This window comes from Podarcis pityusensis, assembly GCF_964106645.2.
Source record: "Podarcis pityusensis genome assembly, chromosome: 9".
NCBI lineage: Eukaryota > Metazoa > Chordata > Lepidosauria > Squamata > Lacertidae > Podarcis > Podarcis pityusensis.
The window spans coordinates 73,580,230-73,600,197 of NC_138034.1; the positions used below are offsets into that span (position 1 = coordinate 73,580,230).

The window sequence follows — 19,968 nt, forward strand, 5'->3', positions numbered from 1 at the left end:
GGGCGGAGGCGGCGGAGGCTCCTCCTCTAGGGGGCAGCGGAGAGCCAGGCCCCGGAAGCAGCGCCGTGCCCTCGCTCAAGATGGCGGCCTCGGCTTCCCTGTGTCCGCTTGCCTGGAGTGGGCGCTGAGGGCGGAAGCGTCCCGGGGAGAAGAGCATCTCTGCTGGGTCCAGGGGCGCAAGGCATGGACTGCTACACGGCAAACTGGGACCCCCTCGGGGAAGCGGCCTATTACCGGTCAGTGGGCGCCCCTCCCGCCTCCCCAGCGCTCCCCATGAGACTCTCCCCCCTCTCTGACCCTTCCCCAATTTTGCCACTCCCTGGATAACCCCTCTCCCACCCACCCCCAATGCTTTATATTGATGGGGGGGGGGGGTCCTCACCCCCTCCGCAGGGGCAGGGGCGCAGCTCCTGCAAAGCATGTTGCACTGGGAGGGCACCAGCCGGACCCAGGGTGGTGGGGTGGGGCTTGCAGCTGATCAGACGAGCTTCCTTTTAAAAAAAATTAAATACAATTTATTAATTTTGTGATAACAACCCCACCCCGCAAAAAACCACTCACCACAATAAAAAATTGAAACCATAAATCTTGATTGACTTCCCTCCACTCCCCCTCCTGCTTCCATTATTTTATGCGTATTCATGCACGTCCATAAACTCTTATATTCTTAACAATCCAACACTTTATTCGTCTTATTGCAAGTGACTTTTAGAAGGGACCGAGCAACAGGAGCTCACCCTGTCACGGGGATTCAAACCGCCGACCTTCCGATTGGCAAGCCCAAGGGGCTCAGTGGTTTAGACCACAACGCCACCCGCGTCCTTAGTAGCACCTTAGAGACCAACTAAGTTTGTTCTTGGTATAAGCTTTCGTGTGCATGCATACTTCTTCACGGTGTGGTTTGAGCACAGTGTATTTGTGGGAATAGATTGTGGAAAATTTTGCTTAGGCACCTTCTGCTGCGGAAGGTGTTCGTTATTATTATGATCAGTGTTTTTTCAGGGGGGGGGGGAACGCAGGGGTACGCATACCCCTAAACATTTTGTGAATCTTTTGTCCATTTACTGTATTTATTTCTCCTGATTTGAACTATAAAATGGTGATTTTCTTTAGTCAAAATGAGAATACAGTGGTACCTCTGGTTATGTACTTAATTCGTTCCGGAGGTCCGTTCTTAACCTGAAACTGATCTTAACCTGAAGCACCACTTTAGCTAATGGGGCCTCCCGCTGCCGCCGCACAATTTCTGTTCTCAACCTGAAGCAAAGTTCTTAACCCGAGATTTTATTCCTGGGTTAGCGGAGTCTGTAACCTGAAGCGTATGTAACCCGAGGTACCACTGTACCCCTAAACATTTTTTAAGAGAAAAAGCACTGATTATTACTATTATTTTATTTTAGGGACAGCATTTGACACTAAATATAACAGATGTCATTGGTGAATCTCCCAATGGACTCAGGGTTGATGGGAGCTGGAGCCCAGGAACTATGTACTTTTCTGTGTTCAGACCACTGCACGAACTCCTGTCCCAGTAACCTTTACAACAGACCTGCAAGGCAGGCTGCTGTTGCTAACCCCACATTGCAAACAGGGAGGGGAACTGGGGCTGAGCTAAGGTCGCCAGGTGGGTTTGTGGCAGAGGCAAAATTCAAACAGAGGACACCCTGGTTCCCAGGTGATCTGCTGACTCCATAATCTTCTCCTCCATCCTCGTCCTCCTTCCCCACATCCCTCCAGGACCCTACTTCTCTCCCTGCTCCCCATCTCTGAGTGTCTCTTGCCTGGTGAGGGCAAAGGACTAGGAAGGCCAGCTGCCTCAGTGCCCTGCTTGGGGGCTTCCCAAAGCGCAAAGCTGACCACCATTGGGAACAGAATGCTGGGTTTTGCCAATGCTTTGGGGCTCTGCTTTTATTTAACCTGACATTTCTCCCCCCTGATACTTTCCGCTAACGTTTTCTTCCTGCAGGAAACTGGATTTGTACACCATGGGCTGGAACCTGAGAGAAGACCTGCGGGATTGCTTGGTCGCTGCCGCGCCCTACGGAGGCCCCATTGGTACGGCAAGAGCCAGCTCCTTTTTCTCGCGCCAGCTGTTCCTTTGCAGCTGGGAGGTTTCCTCTCTCGGCCCAGTCTCATTCACTGGTGCAGTCGGGGAATTTGCCAAGGGGTATGGCCTGCATGATGCAGTCAGTCGCGCGCTCTCTCTCTGGCTCTGCCTAGCCTGCCCTACAGGGCTGTTGTGAGAACGCCTTGAGGTTCCTGGAGGAAGGGCGGGACCCAAACAAAATAAATCAGGGCAAGGAAAGAGGGCTGGCACTGGCACTAGCTGCCAGAATAAAGGTAAAGGGACCCCTGACCATTAGGTCCAGTCGTGACCGACTCTGGGGTTGCGGTGCTCATCTCGCTTTATTGGCTGAGGGAGCCGGTGTACAGCTTCCGGGTCATGTGGCCAGCATGACTAAGCCGCTTCTGGCGAACCAGAGCAGCACACGGAAATGCCGTTTACCTTCCCGCCGGAGTGGTACCTATTTATCTACTTGCACTTTGACGTGCTTTTGGGCTGCTAGGTTGGCAGGAGCAGGGACCGAGCAACGGGAGCTCACCCTGTCACAGGGATTCGAATCGCTGACCTTCTGATCGGCAAGTCCTAGGCTTGTGGTTTAACCCACAGCGCCACCCGTGTCCCTAGCTGCCAGAGTAGCCACTAGTAAATCCTAAGCAGTTGAGTTGGCACATATGGGCAATAATAATAATGGCTCTAAATTTTGGCTGTCTATTTGGACCGTAACCAAATTTTTTGCCTGCTGGTTCCTGAGATCAAGGAGCAGCTTCTCAGCCATGTTTGGAGACAGTTGGATGCCATTTTGAATCAAGATGGCAGACTGAACTTTTTTGGTTTTGACTACTGGCTCAAAACAACACTGGGTGTTTTTTTTGGTGTGTGTTTTTTGGTTTCTTAGAATTTCTGAGCAGCGGTAGTTACAAGGCTGCTAGTAATGGCATAATTAAAGAAATTCTCACAAAGAATTAAAACGGGAGGTGGGAATGGCGATTATCAGGGGCTTGACTTCTCAGCTTTTTTTTATAGTGTGATAATAAAAAAAAGCCTCTATCATTTTAGCTTTGCTGAAAAACAAGAAAGAGAAATCTCCCAGTTCCCGGCCACCTCTGGAAATCTACACTGCCTCAGGGGTCCTCTTGGCTAGCATTCCGGTAAGCGAATTGTGTTATTAATGGTCACTGGGCATTGCATAGTAACAGATTTATGTTTAAGTAGTATAGTAACGGATTTATGTATAAGCTAAACAAGCTATAGCTTAGGGCCCCACTCTCTTGGCGGCCCCCAAAAAAATTAAAAGGAAAAATATCCTGGATGTACATTTCCAAAATATAAGATAAAAAACAAATAAAATAAAACCTACTTACAGTAACAGTGTTTTGTAGGCTTCTATGATGTAAGTAATGGGCCTCGCCGGCTAGCCTGTTCCCTAAAATATCACTGGTTAGATACCTATGAGGTCCATAAATTACCATACAGTGGTACCTTGGGTTAAGAACTTAATTTGTTGTGGAGGTCTGTTCTTAACCTGAAACTGTTCTTAACCTGAAGCACCACTTTAGTTAATGGGGCCTCCTGCTGCCGCCGCGCAATTTATGTTCTCAACCCGAGGTACTATTTCTGGGTTAGCAGAGTCTGTAACCTGAAGCGTATGTAACCCGAGGTACCACTGTATAGCATATACAGTCATACCTCATGTTACGTTTGCTTCATGTTACGTTCTTTCAGGTTACGTCCTGCAACAACCCGGAAGTACCGGAAATGGTTACTTCTGGGTTTCGCCGCTCGCGCATGCGCAGAAACGGCAAATCACAACCTGCGCATGCGCGGATGCGCTGCTGCAGGTTGCGCTCTTTTCATGTTGCGAACGGGCTTCCAGAATGGATCCCGTTCGCAACCAGAGGTACCACTGTATTCAACACAAAAAATGACAGTTTGCTGTTGACAAAGAACAGCTGGACATATAAAGGGCCCCATTACCTACAGTAGCTGAGGGCCTCATCAAACCTCAATCCGGCCCTGCATAGTAACATTAGCAACAACAACAAAAAGGAGGAACAAGGCAGGTAAGTTCTCTGCCCCAAAGAGGTTACATTTGCAGTGGTAAAGGCAACAGAGGGAAATGAGGAGGATGGGGGAAAGCAAGGGCAAACTCTGAACGAACGCTGTCAAATCGTGCTGCGTGCACTGAGCTCTTTTTTCAGCTGAGAACGAGGGCTTTGGGGGTTCAGCGACAGGGGGCTGGGTTCAAGTCGCGACGTGGCTGCCAACCTGGATGACTTTGAAAGAGATTTTTGTCTTTCACATGACGGTATATGTTTTGACTCCACAGAGTGGGAAGTGACGGAGAAAGGATGTTTGTGTTGCTGTGTTCCGTGAAGTGGGACTATTATCCTTTGTTTTTTCTCTTTGCTGTCTGGTGCTAGAGAGAGAGGGAGCCATGTTGCAGTGCTCCGTGTGTGTTTATATGTAAATAAAGTAGATTAGCCAAAATGCTGAGTTGCTGAGGTCTGGCACACACATCCTGCACAAACTCTGTGGATCCCTAAGTGTGTCAGGTTGCTAAATAGCTGCATCTGGTGCCTGGCTGATTTCTAACCCTGGGCTTTTGTCTCTCCCCCCCCCCCCAGTGGAAGAACTGTCCAGCTGTGCACCTTGGCTGGACAACCAGTGAGGACCTCCTCTGCATCCAGGAGGACGGCTCGGTCCTCGTCTACAGCCTCTTCTGTGAGTTCAAGCGGCGCTTCAGCATGGGCAACGTAAGTGACCTTGGAGAGGAGGGTTTACTGGAACCGGGGGCTTTTGGGAGCTGGGGCCTCGGCCCAGTATACCTGAAGGAGTGTCTCCACCCCCATCGTTCAGCCCAGACACTGAGATCCAGCTCCAAGGGCCTTCTGGCGCTTCCCTCCCTGCAAGAAGTGAGGTTACAGGGAACCAGGCAGAGGGCCTTCTCGGTGGTGGCGCCCACCCTGTGGAACGCCCTCCCATCAGGTGTCAAGGAAATAAACAACTATCTGACTTTTAGAAGACATCTGAAGGCAGCCCTGCATTGGGAAATTTTTAATGTCTGATGGTTTACAATTTTTTTACATGTGCTGTAAGCCGCCCAGTTTTTATTGTATAATGAAAACACTTAGAAATGTTCCGTAGGAAGTGATTCATAAATGTAAGCTCACTTCTTGCTTGAAGAAACATTCAAACATTTCAGTGTAGTTTAGAATAATATAATATCACTTGTTTTAAAAAAATATTTTTAAAAAATTTATCTTTTCAAAATGAGAGCAAGAGCGTTGGTTATTCTGCCCCAGTTCTCCATGACATATTGTCGCGAACTGGGGTTTTCAATGAAATATCAGAAAAGAGAAAGGCTTCTTTGTGTTGATTGAGGAGATGAGAATTTGTTTGTCTCAAATTCGACCGAATATCAATGAGATTACCTGGCAAAAGCCAGCTTGCACCTTTCATTGAGTTTGTAGACATACCTAAGGTATATATGTAAGAGTCTCGTTCATAATGATATTTTGGAAATGATTCATGATCTTCTGTAGCTGCCTTGTTCTATACTTTCTGGGTGCCGCACAATCATGTTATAAAGTGGTTGTGTTCTGTGTTAAAAATCAAACATTGCTAGGACTGTTTTTTTGAGAACTGCTGCTCTAACCACTACACCACCTGACCCGGTGCTTCCTTGCTTTCCTCTCTAACCCCCAGGAGGTGCTTCAGAACCACGTGCTGGAGGCCAAGGTGTTTCACACGGAATACGGCACAGGGGTGGCCATCCTGACCGGGGCCCACCGCTTCACCATAGCCACCAACGTCGAGGACTTGAAACTCCGCAGGCTGCCTCAGGTGCCAGGTAAATCTGCCTCCTGCCCACCTTTGCCCCTCGACTCACACTGCCCCAGACGCACTCTTCTGTTTCTGCATGTGCGCTCCCTGGAACCCAAGGTTTTGAAAAGCAAAAATCGCACCCCAAGTTTCTAGAGTTTGTTTTAGGAGCCTCTGCACGTTCTATGTCGCACTTAGGGGTCTGCTCTTGTTGTCGCCATTTCACTTTGGTGCTTTGGTGTTCTGTTAGTGCCTGCTTGTTATTAACTGATAAACTGTGGACCTATTTGGATCATTGGGTTATCTGAGAGGCAATACCTCTAATTTGTTGGAAGATCTGCTCAGCCGTTCTTGCAATTAGAGTTAATACGAATACAAATGTTGTTGTTGTTTAGTCATTTAGTCGTGTCTGACGCTTCATGACCCCCTGGACCAGAGCACGCCAGGCACTTCTGTCTTCCACTGCCTCCCGCAGTTTGGTCAAACTCATGCTGGTAGCTTCAAGAACACTGTCCAACCATCTCGTCCTCTGTCGTCCCCTTCTCCTTGTGCCCTCCATCTTTCCCAACATCAGGGTCTTTTCCAGGGAGTCTTCTCTTCTCATGAGGGGGCCAAAGTCTTGGAGCCTCAGCTTCAGGATCTGTCCTTCCAGTGAGCACTCAGGGCTGATTTCCTTCAGAATGGATAGGTTTGATCTTCTTGCAGTCCATGGGACTCTCAAGAGTCTCCTCCAGCACCATAATTCAAAAGCATCCATTCTTTGGCGATCAGCCTTCTTTATGGTCCAGCTCTCACTTCCATACATCGCTACTGGGAAAACCATACCTTTAACTATATGGACCTTTGTTGGCAAGGTGATGTCTCTGCTTTTCAAGATGCTGTCTAGGCTTTTCTCCCAAGAAGCAGGCGTCTTTTATTTTCGTGACTGCTGTCACCATCTGCAGGGATCATGGAGCCCAAGAAAGTAAAATCTCTCACTGCCTCCATTTCTTCCCCTTCTATTTGCCAGAAGGTGATGGGCCCAGTGACCATGATCTTTGTTTTTTTGATGTTGAGCTTCAGACCATATTTCATTGTCCCATACAGAAAAATGAAATTGAAAATCAACATAAGACATTCAAAAAACCCTAAAAACTCTGAAACCCCATTTTAAAATACAATATACTATAGACTATAGTAGACTATTGGGTGATCTCCCTACTTGTTATTCCTTCCTCTCTTAGTGGCACAGGATCATCTTGCCCCATTGTTGGATCCAGTTCTATGCTCATATTCTTCCCACACTCACAATCATCTTCAAGGGGAGAAAACCGGGGTTTTTTTTGGAACTATAAAAGCAGATCTGTTAAAAATTTTGTAGATTGTTTGGAAACCAGCGAGACAGCTGCATCCTCTGGGTCCCTGTAGCGTTTACTAGCAGGCATAGTATAACAGTGGAAAGCAAACAAGGAGAGGTTTCCTGAACCAAAGAAGAGAGAAAAAATAGAAAGTGCTGGGTTTGTTCAATTTAAGAGCTTCTCTGTGTGGTGACTGCCAGGAGTGCCAGGAACAAAGGATAGAAGGGAGATGGTGGTTAATGGCTAGCAACTGGCGGCCTGCCCAGGACGCTTCACAGAACTTGCCCAAGGTGTTTCTCATAGCATAGACAAGAAGGTGCTGTTAGAATCTCAGTAGGTTGGTAAGTTTAAAAGTAGAGAAGTAAGAAAAAGGAGAAATTACTTCCCTGGGTAGCAATCCAACGCTAATTACAGTCCTGTTATCTGCGGAGCTCCGAAGCCTGCTTGCTAAGCCGTCGCCATCTTCTCCCAAGTTTCTAGGTTTCTCACGGTTCTTGAGCTGGAGCCACGTTAAGCCTTCCAATTGCTGTTTAGGTCCACTCCCCGTCTTGCTCAGGATTCTGCCACCAGGTCCTTTGATCTGCCAAATCCTTCCACGGATATGATTTTATTTATTTATTTATTGAATTTGTATTCCGCCTGAAGACCACAAGGCAGTTCACAACGCAGAAATGCAAAATGAAAACACTAAATACGCAATAGAACAAATTGCGTGTGCAGCTTTTATTTTTATTTACTTTTATCTTAAGTAGGGGTAGAAGAGGGGAGTTTTAAAAAAACTTCTTAAGCAGAGTCAGACCACTGGTCCATCTAGCTTAGTGCTGCCTCCACTGGCTGGCAGCAGCTCTCCAGCACTTTCAGGCAGCTTAGAATCCTAGAATCGTAGGGTTGGAAGGGGAGCCTGAGGATATCTAGTCCAACTCCCTGCAATCCAGGAATATATCCATACTTAGAGACGTTACAGATATTACTTTTAAAAGTGTTGTGAACTGCCCTGTGATTTTCAGATGAACGGCAGTATACAAATTTAATAAGCAAGCAAAGAAAGAAATAAGCAGTTATCGGACTGTGTGGAAATGGCAAAACTAAGAGACCAAAATGACGAACTTTTTATAGAAGAGTGGAGGCATTTTTGGGGGCTGTCTGAAAAAGCATTGTAGCCAGATGAAATCACGGGCGGAATTCGAAATACGAGCAGCGGAAGTAAAATGATAAAATAACTCTATTAGAGGGTGGAGGTTGTTTTTGGTAAAAGATAATGCATTTGTTATATAATTCAGCAGAAAAGGGGTTGAATAAAAACACAGTGGAAGTCAAAACACAGTGGAGGTGGAAATCCCTGAAACAAAGTTGTAATTATCTCATCTGAAGCTAACTTGAGAAATTTTGGAAACTGAATGGAAAATTGTGTTTGGGGGGGGGGGGAGCAGCTGTCCTGTATGGGGAACAAACCTGCAACCTTTGTGTGTCCAGCTCTACCTTCAGATGCCATTGAGGGCTGGACCTGGGATTGTTTGCATGCAAGCTTTGGCCGTTCCCCTAAAACAATCCCTTGCTTCCCCACTCCTGCTTCCTGGACTGTGCCGCTTGGCTGGTAGATGCCGGACGCACCTGCAAGCAGCAAACTTCCCCCTGAATTAAGGGCTCCAGCCTCCTTCCCATTAATTCTTCTTCTTTGTAGATCACTCATAGCCGAGTAAGATTGTCTTCCATAAACACGGTCTTAACAGTGGGTCCGTAAATGTCTGTGGAGGCCAATTCTGGACCCACACGTCCTTCCACAGTGGGGACATTGGTTCCCGGGCGGGAGTTGATCACCGTGAGGGTTTGCCAAGCGTGCCTTCCTCTTAGCACATTTCTCCCTTGCGTCCTGAGTTTGAGCATCTTCAAAGCCATGGACAACTATGGTAAAGGCTGTTCTCCAATTGGAGCGCTCGCAGGCCAGTGTTTCATAATTGTTGGTGTTTATAGAGGCTCCAGCCTGCTTCCCGTTTGTAACACAGTCCCTGCCCCAAGCAGACAGATCTGCTGCCGCCTATGAACTTCAGCTTTGTGCAAAGTGTCCTCTGCCTGAAGTTTTTTTTGCCTGCATCCCTCCTGTCCCTCTTGCAGGTGTCCAGAAGCCCCCCTCCTGCTGGGCCGTCCTGTGCCAAGAGCGAGTGACCGTCCTCCTCGTTGCCGTTGGCCAAGAGCTGTACCTGCTTGACAACACGACCTGCTCCCCGGTGGTGAGTGAGGGGGATGCAGGGCTGGATGGGACACCTCTTGTGGGAGCCCCCTGGACATTCGCTCCTGCTGGACCGATTCCTAGCCTGCTGCATTGCCGCAGAGCTATCTGTGGCTACTAGCCACAATGGCTGTGCTCTGCTTCCTCAGTCAATCAATCAATCAATCAATCAATATATATATTGTGCATAGCCTTTACAAATACCATTAGAATGAACAGCAGAGGAAAAGAGCAAGGCTTTCCTCTGAAATCAAACAACATAACCTATCAAAGTTTACCGGAGAAGTAATTTACAGCATGAAATGGCTCATGTTTTGTTAGCCCCAAAATGGAAATCGAGCGAGATCCCAATGCTTGGACTACTGCGCTCTATGTGGGGCTACCTTTGAAGGTGACTCGGAAACTGCAATTAATCCAGAATGCAGCAGCTAGACTGGTGACTGGGAGTGGCTGCCGAGACCACATAACACCGGTCCTGAAAGATCTTCATTGGCTCCCAGTATGTTTCCGAGCACAATTCAAAGTGTAGGTGCTGACCTTTAAAGCCCTAAACGGCCTTGGCCCAGTATACCTGAAGGAGCGTCTCCACCCCCATCGTTCTGCCCGGACACTGAGGTCCAGCTCCGAGGGCCTTCTGGCGGTTCCCTCACTGCCAGAAGTGAGGTTACAGGGAACCAGGCAGAGGGCCTTCTCGGTAGTGGCGCCTGTCCTGTGGAACGCCCTCCCAGCAGATGTCAAGGCAATAAACAACTATTTTACTTTTAAAAGACAACTGAAGGCGGCCCTGTTTAGGGAAGTTTTTAATGTCTGATGCTGTATTGTTTTTAATATTCGGTTGGAAGTCGCCCAGAGTGGCTGGGGAAACCCAGCCAGATGGGCGGGGTATAAATAATAAATTATTATTATTATATTGTTATTATAAAGAAGAACATCAACTTAAACTGATGGAATATGCGCAGCTTGAAGACCTAACATATAGAATAAGAGAACAAGGAGAACATGCATTTAAAGAAGATTGGAAAATGTTTATTGAATATATGGGGGGAAATTGTGTTTATCTGAAAACGTGGGCAGCATTAAGATAAATTCAACAGTGTAAATAAGTTTTGATGGATGTAATAATGGAATACTGAATGGTTCAGTTTGTGTAAAAATTGCAGGGATTTATGATATGCAAAATGAACCATGGAAAGAGGAGAAGGGAAGTCACTGATATACTTTAAGGTTGTTTGAGTGAATATTCTGAAATGTAAAACAGAAAATTTAATAAAAATTATAGAAGAAATTTGCATAAAGTTTGCATAAAGTTTCAAAACTGGAAAGCATTAACGGAAAGCTGGAACGGAGTTTCTTAGCTCAGCCAGAGCAAATTTGGCTATCAGGTGTGCAATTGGTAGATCTTTATCAGCTAAGAGTTCAACTGTTGATATGATAATCTTTATTGTCATTGTCCCATACATAACAATGAAATTGAAAATCAGACATTCAAAAACCAACAAGCCTGCTATCCCAGCTATCCCAGCCTGGTTAACCCCCTAAAAACTCTGATACCCCATAATTAAATACAGTATACTCCCATAGAGACTACCTTACACTGCGTTTAAAACCAAAATCGCATTTGGATAGAAACTGTTTCTCAGGCGGCCAGTCCTAGTCTTTATAACCCTGGACCTTCTTCCAGAAGGCAGAAGCTGAAAGAGATCAGATTCCTGGGTGGAATCGGCCGGAGAACCACTTATGAATAGGCGATGACATTTTCCCCTCCGGGCATTGCATGTAAGGAGTAAATCAGCAGCTCCTCGTGGCCCTGCTGACTCTGTTTCCCTTCCTTCACCGCAGACCTTGCCTGGGCTGAGTCCTCACGCCGGCTCCTTTCTGCGGATGGCAGTATCCTTCAACTATCGCTTCCTGGCACTCTTCACCGACACAGGATACATCTGGATGGGGAAGTCCAACCTTAAGGTGAGCGCCATGTCCAGATTCGCCTTGGATGCAGAGAGATCCGTCAGACTGAAAGGCACTTCTCTGTGGGCCTCACTGCAGGATTCCACCTTGGTCTTCTCCAGAGGGATTAAGCTAGCCTCTCCCGCAACCAGGCGTCTTCTGGGTGTTTTGGAGCGCCTGTTGCTGATGGGAGTTGTAGTTTGAACATCTGCCGGGGCACCAGGTTGGGGTAGGGCTGGATTCAGATAAAGGGCGGTCCAGGATAACACCTTGTGTCAGTTCCGTGATTCCTTCTCCCTTTTCTGAAAGAGAATCGACCTAAAAAGAAAGGGAACGGATTTCCTAAGGGCTAGAAAGCCGCTCTTTCGGTTTTAAACGGGAGCTGAGATTCTGCATCTGAAAGCTGAGATTCTGTGGCATGCACACAGCCCCGCGGGTGTGCACAATTCGAAGGAGGGCGTTTGCCTGTTGGCAGGCCTGCGTCTACTTGTTTTCCAAAAGGGGATTCCGCATCACAGCAGCCTAAATTCTGCATCCAAACTTCTTAGAAAACTCAGCCATGGTATTAACATTAGCAAAACAACAACAACAAACCTCTGGTTACGTGAAACATACTCAGTAAACACACAAGACGTAACCAGCTGTACTTTTGAATAAATAAAGTATACTATTCATTGTATCAAATTGTAGATTTCAACGGAAGTCTCATAAAGTTCAACGAAAAAGCAGAAGACCCAGTGGATCAGTTCATTCTCTAGTCAGTTCATGCATAAGGTCCATACATGTATAAATGTTAATTCCACCTGTCTGTTCATAGAGTCCAATAATTGTTGTTAGTTGTTACAGTTGGGTTGTTACAGTTCCACAGAATCCTTTCACAGAGTCTAAGACAAGGATTTCCGGAATATTAGCCTTGTTTCACCATCCTAGGCTTCATCAGTAGAACAGGCTCAAATCATTTAAGTGGATTTTAACTTGCTTTAGTAAGTTGTCGGAATCCTCTTTTGCAATTTTTTGGCGTGTTTGAGGAAGTGGCTCGCGTGCAGCACACAAGGCAGCACAGACACGTAAAAAGGGGCTCTCCTGAAATCTGAGAAATACTGTGAAGCTTCTGGCCTATCCTTCCAGTGGTTATGGTGTGGTTCCATTTCCACAGCCCTTTCCTGCACGTAGCCCCACAGAGAGGGACAGCTGACCCATTTTCCTTCCTCCCGTCCCTCACCGCCCCTCTGCCTCTTCCCTCCGCAGGAAAAACTGGGCGAGTCCATCTGCGAATTTCGAGCTCCGCCAAAGCAGATGGTCTGGTGAGTTCAGCAGGTCTCCTCCCCTTTTGTGCGAGGCTGGGGGACTTCCCAGCCTCGCACAGTCTTATATTATTGTCATACCATTTATGTACCACTTGATGGTAAGGAAAAAACCCCTTCCTTTTTCTTTTATCTGATAGGTGCACCCGCTCTCGAAGCAAGCAGCGCGCCGTGGTGATGGCGTGGGAACGGCGCCTTCTCGTGGCTGGGGACGCAGAGCAGTGCATTCAGCATCCTTGCGGGGAGAGGTGGGGTGGGGCTGGTGGGCTTATTATTCAGGGGAAATATTTCAGAGCCTTCTCCAAGGTAACATTTGACTTCCCCCATATTTATTTGCCTGCTTAATTTATAGGGCTGCCCCGTGGCAGAAGGGCTCTAGGGAGGCAGTGCGGTTTAGCGGTTAGAGCGCCGGGCTAGGACCTGGGAGATCAGGGTTCAAAACGCGCCTGGCACCCGGCTAATTTCTAATACAGGTCCTGGGCGAGGCAAGCCTGTGGCTTGATCCAACACAGGTCTTTTTTACACTGTTTGGTTCTGCTGGTTGTTTAGACGAGGGAGGGGGGGACGTGCTGTGGCTTGACTCCCAGCATCCCTGGCCATCTTGGCTTTTGGGGGTTGCAGTCCAGGAGCATCTGGGGTGCCCCACGGAGTTCCCCATCCAACGCCCCCCTGCGTCCTCCTCGGATTCCTTAATGCTGACCGCAGGTACCCTCTGGATGAGGATTCGTACCTCGTGCCAGAGCTCGATGGCGTGAGGATCTTCTCCCGTTCCACCCACGAATTCCTCCACGAGATCCCAGGTGAGTCTCCCCTTCAATACTGGGCAAGCGGAGAGGACTAGAAACCTGCCGCCTCCTGTTTGAAAAGGGGAGCCTGGCTTGTTTTTTTCAGGGCCCCTCGCCGGGTTTGAGCATCCTGGCCAAGATTCTCACTTCTTGCTTCCGTTTCAGAGGCCAGCCAGGAAGTCTTCAAGATTGCGTCCATGGCGCCAGGAGCATTGCTGCTGGAAGCTCAGAAGGAGTATGAGGTGAGGGACACTTGGCGGGTGGGGAGGAGGAAGGGGCTGCCCTTCTCCCCCGCTTTGGTGTAGGACCGACTGGCTGGAAGTACTGTTGGAATCTGCGCTCGGCCAAGCTGATAAAGCTCATTTTCCTCTGGCCGAGCCTCCGGAATCGCCTCCGACGATAATTAACGACCTGAGCCTTTGATGAGGCTCCAGGCACATCCCATTCAGCAGAGAATCCAAAACAGCACGCGGAAGTGATGAGATTTATGGCTACATGCTATGCTTTATTTCTAAGCTACGCAGAGAGCAAAGAAAAATAGATCCTCTCTCTGTGAGAGCAGAGAGCAACTGAACAACAAAGGAACAGGAAACCACTAACGTCACATCCCGTCTCCCGTGAGACTTCCAACATCCTGGACTGTCTCTGGAATGTAAACAGAGTCTTGTGACTCTAAGGCACTGCTCAGTGGCAAACAGAAACTAACAAGAGCAGCCAGGACCAGCTGGCAGCCTCAGGTGTAACTCTGTGCATAACCTGGGGAATTACATTTCATTTATTACATTTATATATCACTTGCATCTTCCAAGCATGAGATCCTCAATCTCAGGGTTGTGGTTCAAGCCCAAGCAAAAGAGTCTAACTTTGGCTCAAGAAAATCACCATTTTATAGTTCAGATCGGGGAAAATAAATACAGTAAATGGACAAAACTACAAAGTTTCACAAAATGTTTAGTGGTATGCGTAGCCCTGCATCCCCCCAGAAAAAAAGCACTGTCCATTGGGATTTCAGCACCTAAAATTCCTAAAAGAAAGGCTTCGGGGTTTTTTTTTAGAAAAAAATATTTTAAATATTTATTTCAATTGATTATATATCATTTCCCAAAATGGTAATAGTTTCAATCCTGTTGCTTAATAATAATAATTTTTTATTTATACCTCTCCCTTCCTGGTTCAGAAAACCAGGCTCAGGGCGGCTAACAACAAATTTAAAAGACTTAATTGATGCAACAAAAAACAGCATAAAATACAGTATAAAACGTGAATAACAATAAATACAGAATTCTAAAATCAATTTAGGGGGAAAATCCATCCAATAAACATTAGATGATCACCAGGGCTAGCTGGCTCAATTAGTCCTGTCTGGGCCAGCGAGGAGACCAGGGGAGAATTAGCTGTGGGATCCCAGAGAGGGTAATCTTCATAAAAAGGGGAGGGGGAGGGAAGGAAGGGGAATAAAATATCAGGCTAAGTTCAAATGGAAAGCCAGGCGGAATAGCTCTGTCTTACAGGCCCTGCAGAAGGAGATTAAATCCAGCAGGGCCCTGGTCTCCTGGGACAGAGCATTCCACCAGGTTGGAGCCATCACAGAGAAGGCCCTGGCCCTGGTGGAGGATAGTCTGACTTCCTTAGGGCCTCTAAACTATGGTTATTCATGGACCTTAAGGTCCTCTGCAGGGCAGACCAGGAGAGGCGGTCCCATAAATATGAGGGCCCTAAGCCACAAAGGGCTTATTACTGCTAAGCTTCCTGTTCCGGTCACCATCGGCAGGATGGGTGGCATATAAGTTTAATAAACAATGGGCATGGGCGAAGGAGGCACTCTTGAAGAGATCTGGTACCCACAGCCTGCAAGGGCTTTAAGGCTTCTCGTTTCCCCCCCTCCTTCCCCCTCCTCAGAAAGAGAGCCAGAAGGCCGACGAATACCTGCGGGAGATCAAGGACCAGAATCTGCTCCCGGAGGCCGTAGAGCAATGCATCAGGGCGGCCAGCTATGAGCACGAGCCCGAGATCCAGAAATCTCTCCTTCGGGTGAGTATTGAAAGGCAGAACCCGCTGCTTGTTTTGGGGGTGGGCACGGCCCCCTTGCAAAGAGAGCTCAGGTGTGGCAGATTGGGAGTGGCTGATTCCTGACCTGTGTGCTGTAAGAGGTTAAACACACCTGAGCTACTAAAAAAACACCCCTTGCATTTCTGCCCACAGAAGACTCTCTGTGAATGAATGAATGACTGACTGAATGATAATAATAAATTTTATTTATACCCTGCCCTCCCCAGCCAAGACATAGTTGTCAACCTTCCATTTTTTTGCGGGAAATTCCCTTATTCCAGCACCATTTCTTGCTGCTATCCGGGATTGTTAGATATCCCGTAGACTGTCCCCGGGATAATAATAATAATAATAATAATAATAATAATAATAATAATAAATTTATTATTCATACTCCGCCCATCTGGCTGTGTTTCCCCAGCCACTCTGGGCTGCTCCCAAGGGAGTGTTAAAAACAATACAGCATTAAATTATAAATTATATATTTAACCCTTTCTCTCTCTCCTGCCCCATGCCTCCAGGCGGCCTCCTTTGGGAAATGCTTCATTGACAAGTTCCCGCCCGAGCGTTTCGTGGAGACCTGCAGGGATCTGCGAGTGCTCAACGCCATCCGGGATTACCAGATTGGGATCCCCCTCAGCTTTGACCAGTATCCTAGAGACACAGTAGTAGCTCAGTCGGTATCAATCAATCAGTTTTATTGTTTGTAGCCAATGGCTGTTACAATGCAATGTGAACACAAATCGCACAGCTGTAAAAAGGGGTTGGGAGCGCATTGCATATATCGGAACAAGGCAAATCTACAACGTCAGCTCTTAATCTCAGGGTCGTGGGTTCGAGTTCCGCGTTACGCAAAAGGTTCCTGCATCGCAGGGGGTTGGACTAGATGGCCCTCGATGGACCCTTAAAGGTAAAGGTAAAGGGGACCCCTGACCATTAGGTGGCCGACTCTGGGGTTGCAATGCTCATCTCGCTTTATTGGCCGAGAAAGCTGACATTTGTTCACAGATAGCTTCTGGGTCATGTGGCCAGCATGACAAAGCCACTTGTGGGTAGTGTGGGGTCAGCGGATCCCCTGACTGTTAGGTCCAGTCGTGGCCGACTCTGGGGTTGCGGCGCTCATCTCGCTTTATTGGCCGAGGGAGCCGGTGTACAGCTTCCAGGTCATGTGGCCAGCAGGACTCAGCCTCTTCTGGCGAACCAGAGCAGCGCACGGAAACTCCGTTTACCTTCCTGCCAGAGCGGTACCTATTTATCTACTTGCACTTTGACGTGCTTTCGAACTGCTAGATGGGCAGGAGCAGGGACCGAGCAATGGGAGCTCACCCTGTTGCAGGGATTCAAACCGCTGCATCGGCAAGTCCTAGGCTCTGTGGTTTAACCCACAGCGCCACCCGCGTCCCTGGTGATCCGTTACAATCCTACAATTCTGTGATTCTAAACTGCAAATTTTGTTGTGGTTGGCGCATGCACAAGGGCCTTTTCCTTGACGGTTGCTGCAGATACACACAGGTCACCACGGAAGTTTTGCTGGACAGGTAAGGACTACACACACACACTCACTCATCCCACTTCCTTGCTCGGCTGAGTTGCATCTCTTGGGCTGTTTGGGAGGGAAAACTAGGTGGGAGAAGAGGATTCTAGGATGCTTCTCTTTGACCCAGATAAAACAACACAAGTTAGGCCAACAGACCAAACATGGAGTTGTGGACACGATTCTGGGTGTGTGGGTCTGAGATGGAGCCGAAGAGCAAGGGAGGCATCTGCGATTCAGTGCATGGAAAATCTAGCCGTGGATCTGGGTTCAAGTACTGCTCTTTGCCAAGCTGGTTGTTGCTTATTCAAAAGTTGGGTGGGTATGTTTGTTTTTTTGCTCAGTTTCTTCAACCAGGGCGGCTTGGGAATAATGGATAAAGGTGTTCCCTGCCCAAAATCAGGGCGTGATAGGCAGGAGCTGCTTCCCTTAGCGGTCAAAGATGGAGAATATCTTGGGGCCAAATGTATATTCCTGACGATGGAGGCTTTATTCTGGCTCATGGACAGAACTCTCCTCCGTAAGGAATAAGGAATACAGAGGCGTGACTAGTTCTCCTATCTTTTGCACCCTAAGGCTGGTTCTGCGGAGACTTTACCCCATCGCTATCAAAATCTGCGAGTACCTGCGTCTCTCCGAGTTCCAAGGGATTAGCCGCATATTGGCGCACTGGGCCTGCTACAAGGTAAGAACGTTTCACCCGTAAATCTGGATCGCTTTATGTTCCCTCTGCCACCACCATCTGCCGAAGCCTGAAATCTTCCAGCAGCGCCTTACATACATACAAACCTGCATAATTTTATTTGTATGCCGCCTTTCCACAGTTCAAGCCATGCTCAAGGCGGAACACATCATGAAAAAATACATCACTACAACATCACAAAAGTAGCCACCAATAGTAAACACAAAGATACAAAACCAAACTGAACAATTTCCACATACAGTCGTACCTTGGTTCTCGAACACCTTGCGACTCAAATGTTTTGGCTCCCAAATGCCGCAAACTCGGAAGTGAGTGTTTTCCAGTTTGCAAACGTTTTTTGGAAGCCAAATGTCCAATGCAGCTTCCGATTTAGTGCAGGTAGCTTTTCGGAAGTCAAACGGACTTCCAGAACAGATTCCATTTGAGAACCAAGGTACGACTGTACAGTGGTACCTTGGTTCTCAAAACTAATCTGTTCCGGAAGTCCGTTCCAAAACCAAAGCATTCCAAAACCAAGGCGCGCTTTCCCATAGAAAGTAATGCAAAATGTATTAATCCGTTTCAGACTTTTAAAAACAGCCCCTAAAACCACAATTTAACATGAATTTCACTATCTAACGAGACCATTGATCCATAAAACAAAAGCAATAATCAATGTACTGTACTATAAAATAAATAAGACATTGTAGATGATAAAAATTAAAATTATATTTTTTCTTACCTGCACTGATGATACTCATTGATGGGAGGCTTTTATCCATTTCTGTGGTCACACAATCAATCAGTAGCTGAACTGGGCTCCACACAGTCACAAAAACAAATTAACCAAAAAAGACTCAAAAACAAAAACGCAAAATAAATAGCAAAAACAAAAGCGCCAAACTTAATCCATTCCAGAAGTCTGTTTGACTTCCGAAATGTTTGAAAACCAAGGCGCAGCTTCTGATTGGTGCAGGCGCCCCGGAAACAATAGCCGACAGCCGGTTCGGACGTTTGGCTTCTGAAAAACGTTCGAAAACGGGAACACCCTGTGGAACACCCTTCCACCAAAGAGAAAAACAACTACCAGACTTTTGGAAGACATCTGAAGGCAGCCCTGTTTAGGGAAGCTTTCAATGTTTAATAGATTATTGTATTTTAATATTCTGTTGGAAGCCGCCCAGAGTGGCTGGGTATAAATAATAAATTATTATTATTATTATCTACAATATCTTGCTCTTCTTGCTGTGTTTTCCTAGAAGATTAGTGTGCATAATACCAGCTGGTTTATGTTGTTGAGCGCACTGGAGGATGCTTAGTGTTGTGGAGGATTGCATGCTCACCCCCAGGCCGTTTCCCCAACAACTTTCACTCTGCAACATTTGGAGAATACTGAAGACGCAGCTCTTTTTCCAGACTTGGGATGTATATTTCCCCCTTCTTTCTGAGACTGCATGTTGCTTTAAAACTGTTTCTAGCGTTATTGTAGCCCATCCTTCACAATAATAATAATAATGGTATTAATACACTGTGTGTTTCCCAAATTCCCAGGTACAGCAGAAAGACAAATCTGATGAGGAGGTAGCTCAGGCCATCAACCAGAAACTGGGCGATACCCCGGGCATCTCGTACTCGGAGATCGCTGCCCGGGCGTACGAATGTGGCCGGGCAGAGCTGGCCATTAAGGTACGAGAGCAGGTGGGCTGGCTGAGGTTGGGTGAGTCCTGATGAAGCAAGTAAAATTTAATGGGTACCCACTTAAAATGAAATAAAGGATAGACAGACGCAGCAACCTGGAGAAAATGAAGGTGAGGTTTATTGCTGAGCAATAATGGACCCAGTTGGAATCCTTTCCAAAAGACTGGGACCCCGAAGCATTCAAGTTCTGAGGGTAAATACCTGTGCGCATCACAGATCATGAGACCATCATGAGACAATCACGAACGGCAGCGAAAAATAACCAATTAGCACGCTTTCTGCCAGGCTCCTGGCCGTGCACAGAGTTCACTCCCAACTTCTGCTTTCTTGTCTGTACCGTCTGACCTTTTCCCTAGTGGATGGAACAGGGAAAAGAGGAGGGGATCTCCTGGCGCTAACTCCCCTGTGCATCTGTTCATGTAGGGAGTATTGTGGTCAGCCCTTCCTGTTTTGTGTACAGAATTAGTCTGGAGCTGAGGGGGAGATTTGTACCAGCGTCTTCTGATTTATGGCTTCCCCTT

General features: G+C 47.3%; 1 protein-coding gene across 1 annotated transcript; it reads left to right on the forward strand.

Moving 5' to 3' along the window:
- Positions 1-62: 62 nt before the first annotated feature.
- On the forward strand, positions 63-19,477 carry VPS16 (VPS16 core subunit of CORVET and HOPS complexes; the record flags this gene model as incomplete). Its single annotated transcript, XM_081022208.1, has 16 exons — positions 63-236; positions 1,967-2,055; positions 3,122-3,213; positions 4,690-4,818; positions 5,771-5,915; positions 9,337-9,452; positions 11,291-11,413; positions 12,644-12,699; positions 12,840-12,929; positions 13,405-13,499; positions 13,650-13,726; positions 15,384-15,515; positions 16,055-16,182; positions 17,036-17,071; positions 17,644-17,752; positions 19,301-19,477. The coding sequence occupies exons 1-16, from the start codon at positions 184-186 to the stop codon at positions 19,475-19,477; spliced, it is 1,647 nt and encodes a 548-aa protein (XP_080878334.1). The 5' UTR covers positions 63-183.
- Positions 19,478-19,968: the final 491 nt, after the last annotated feature.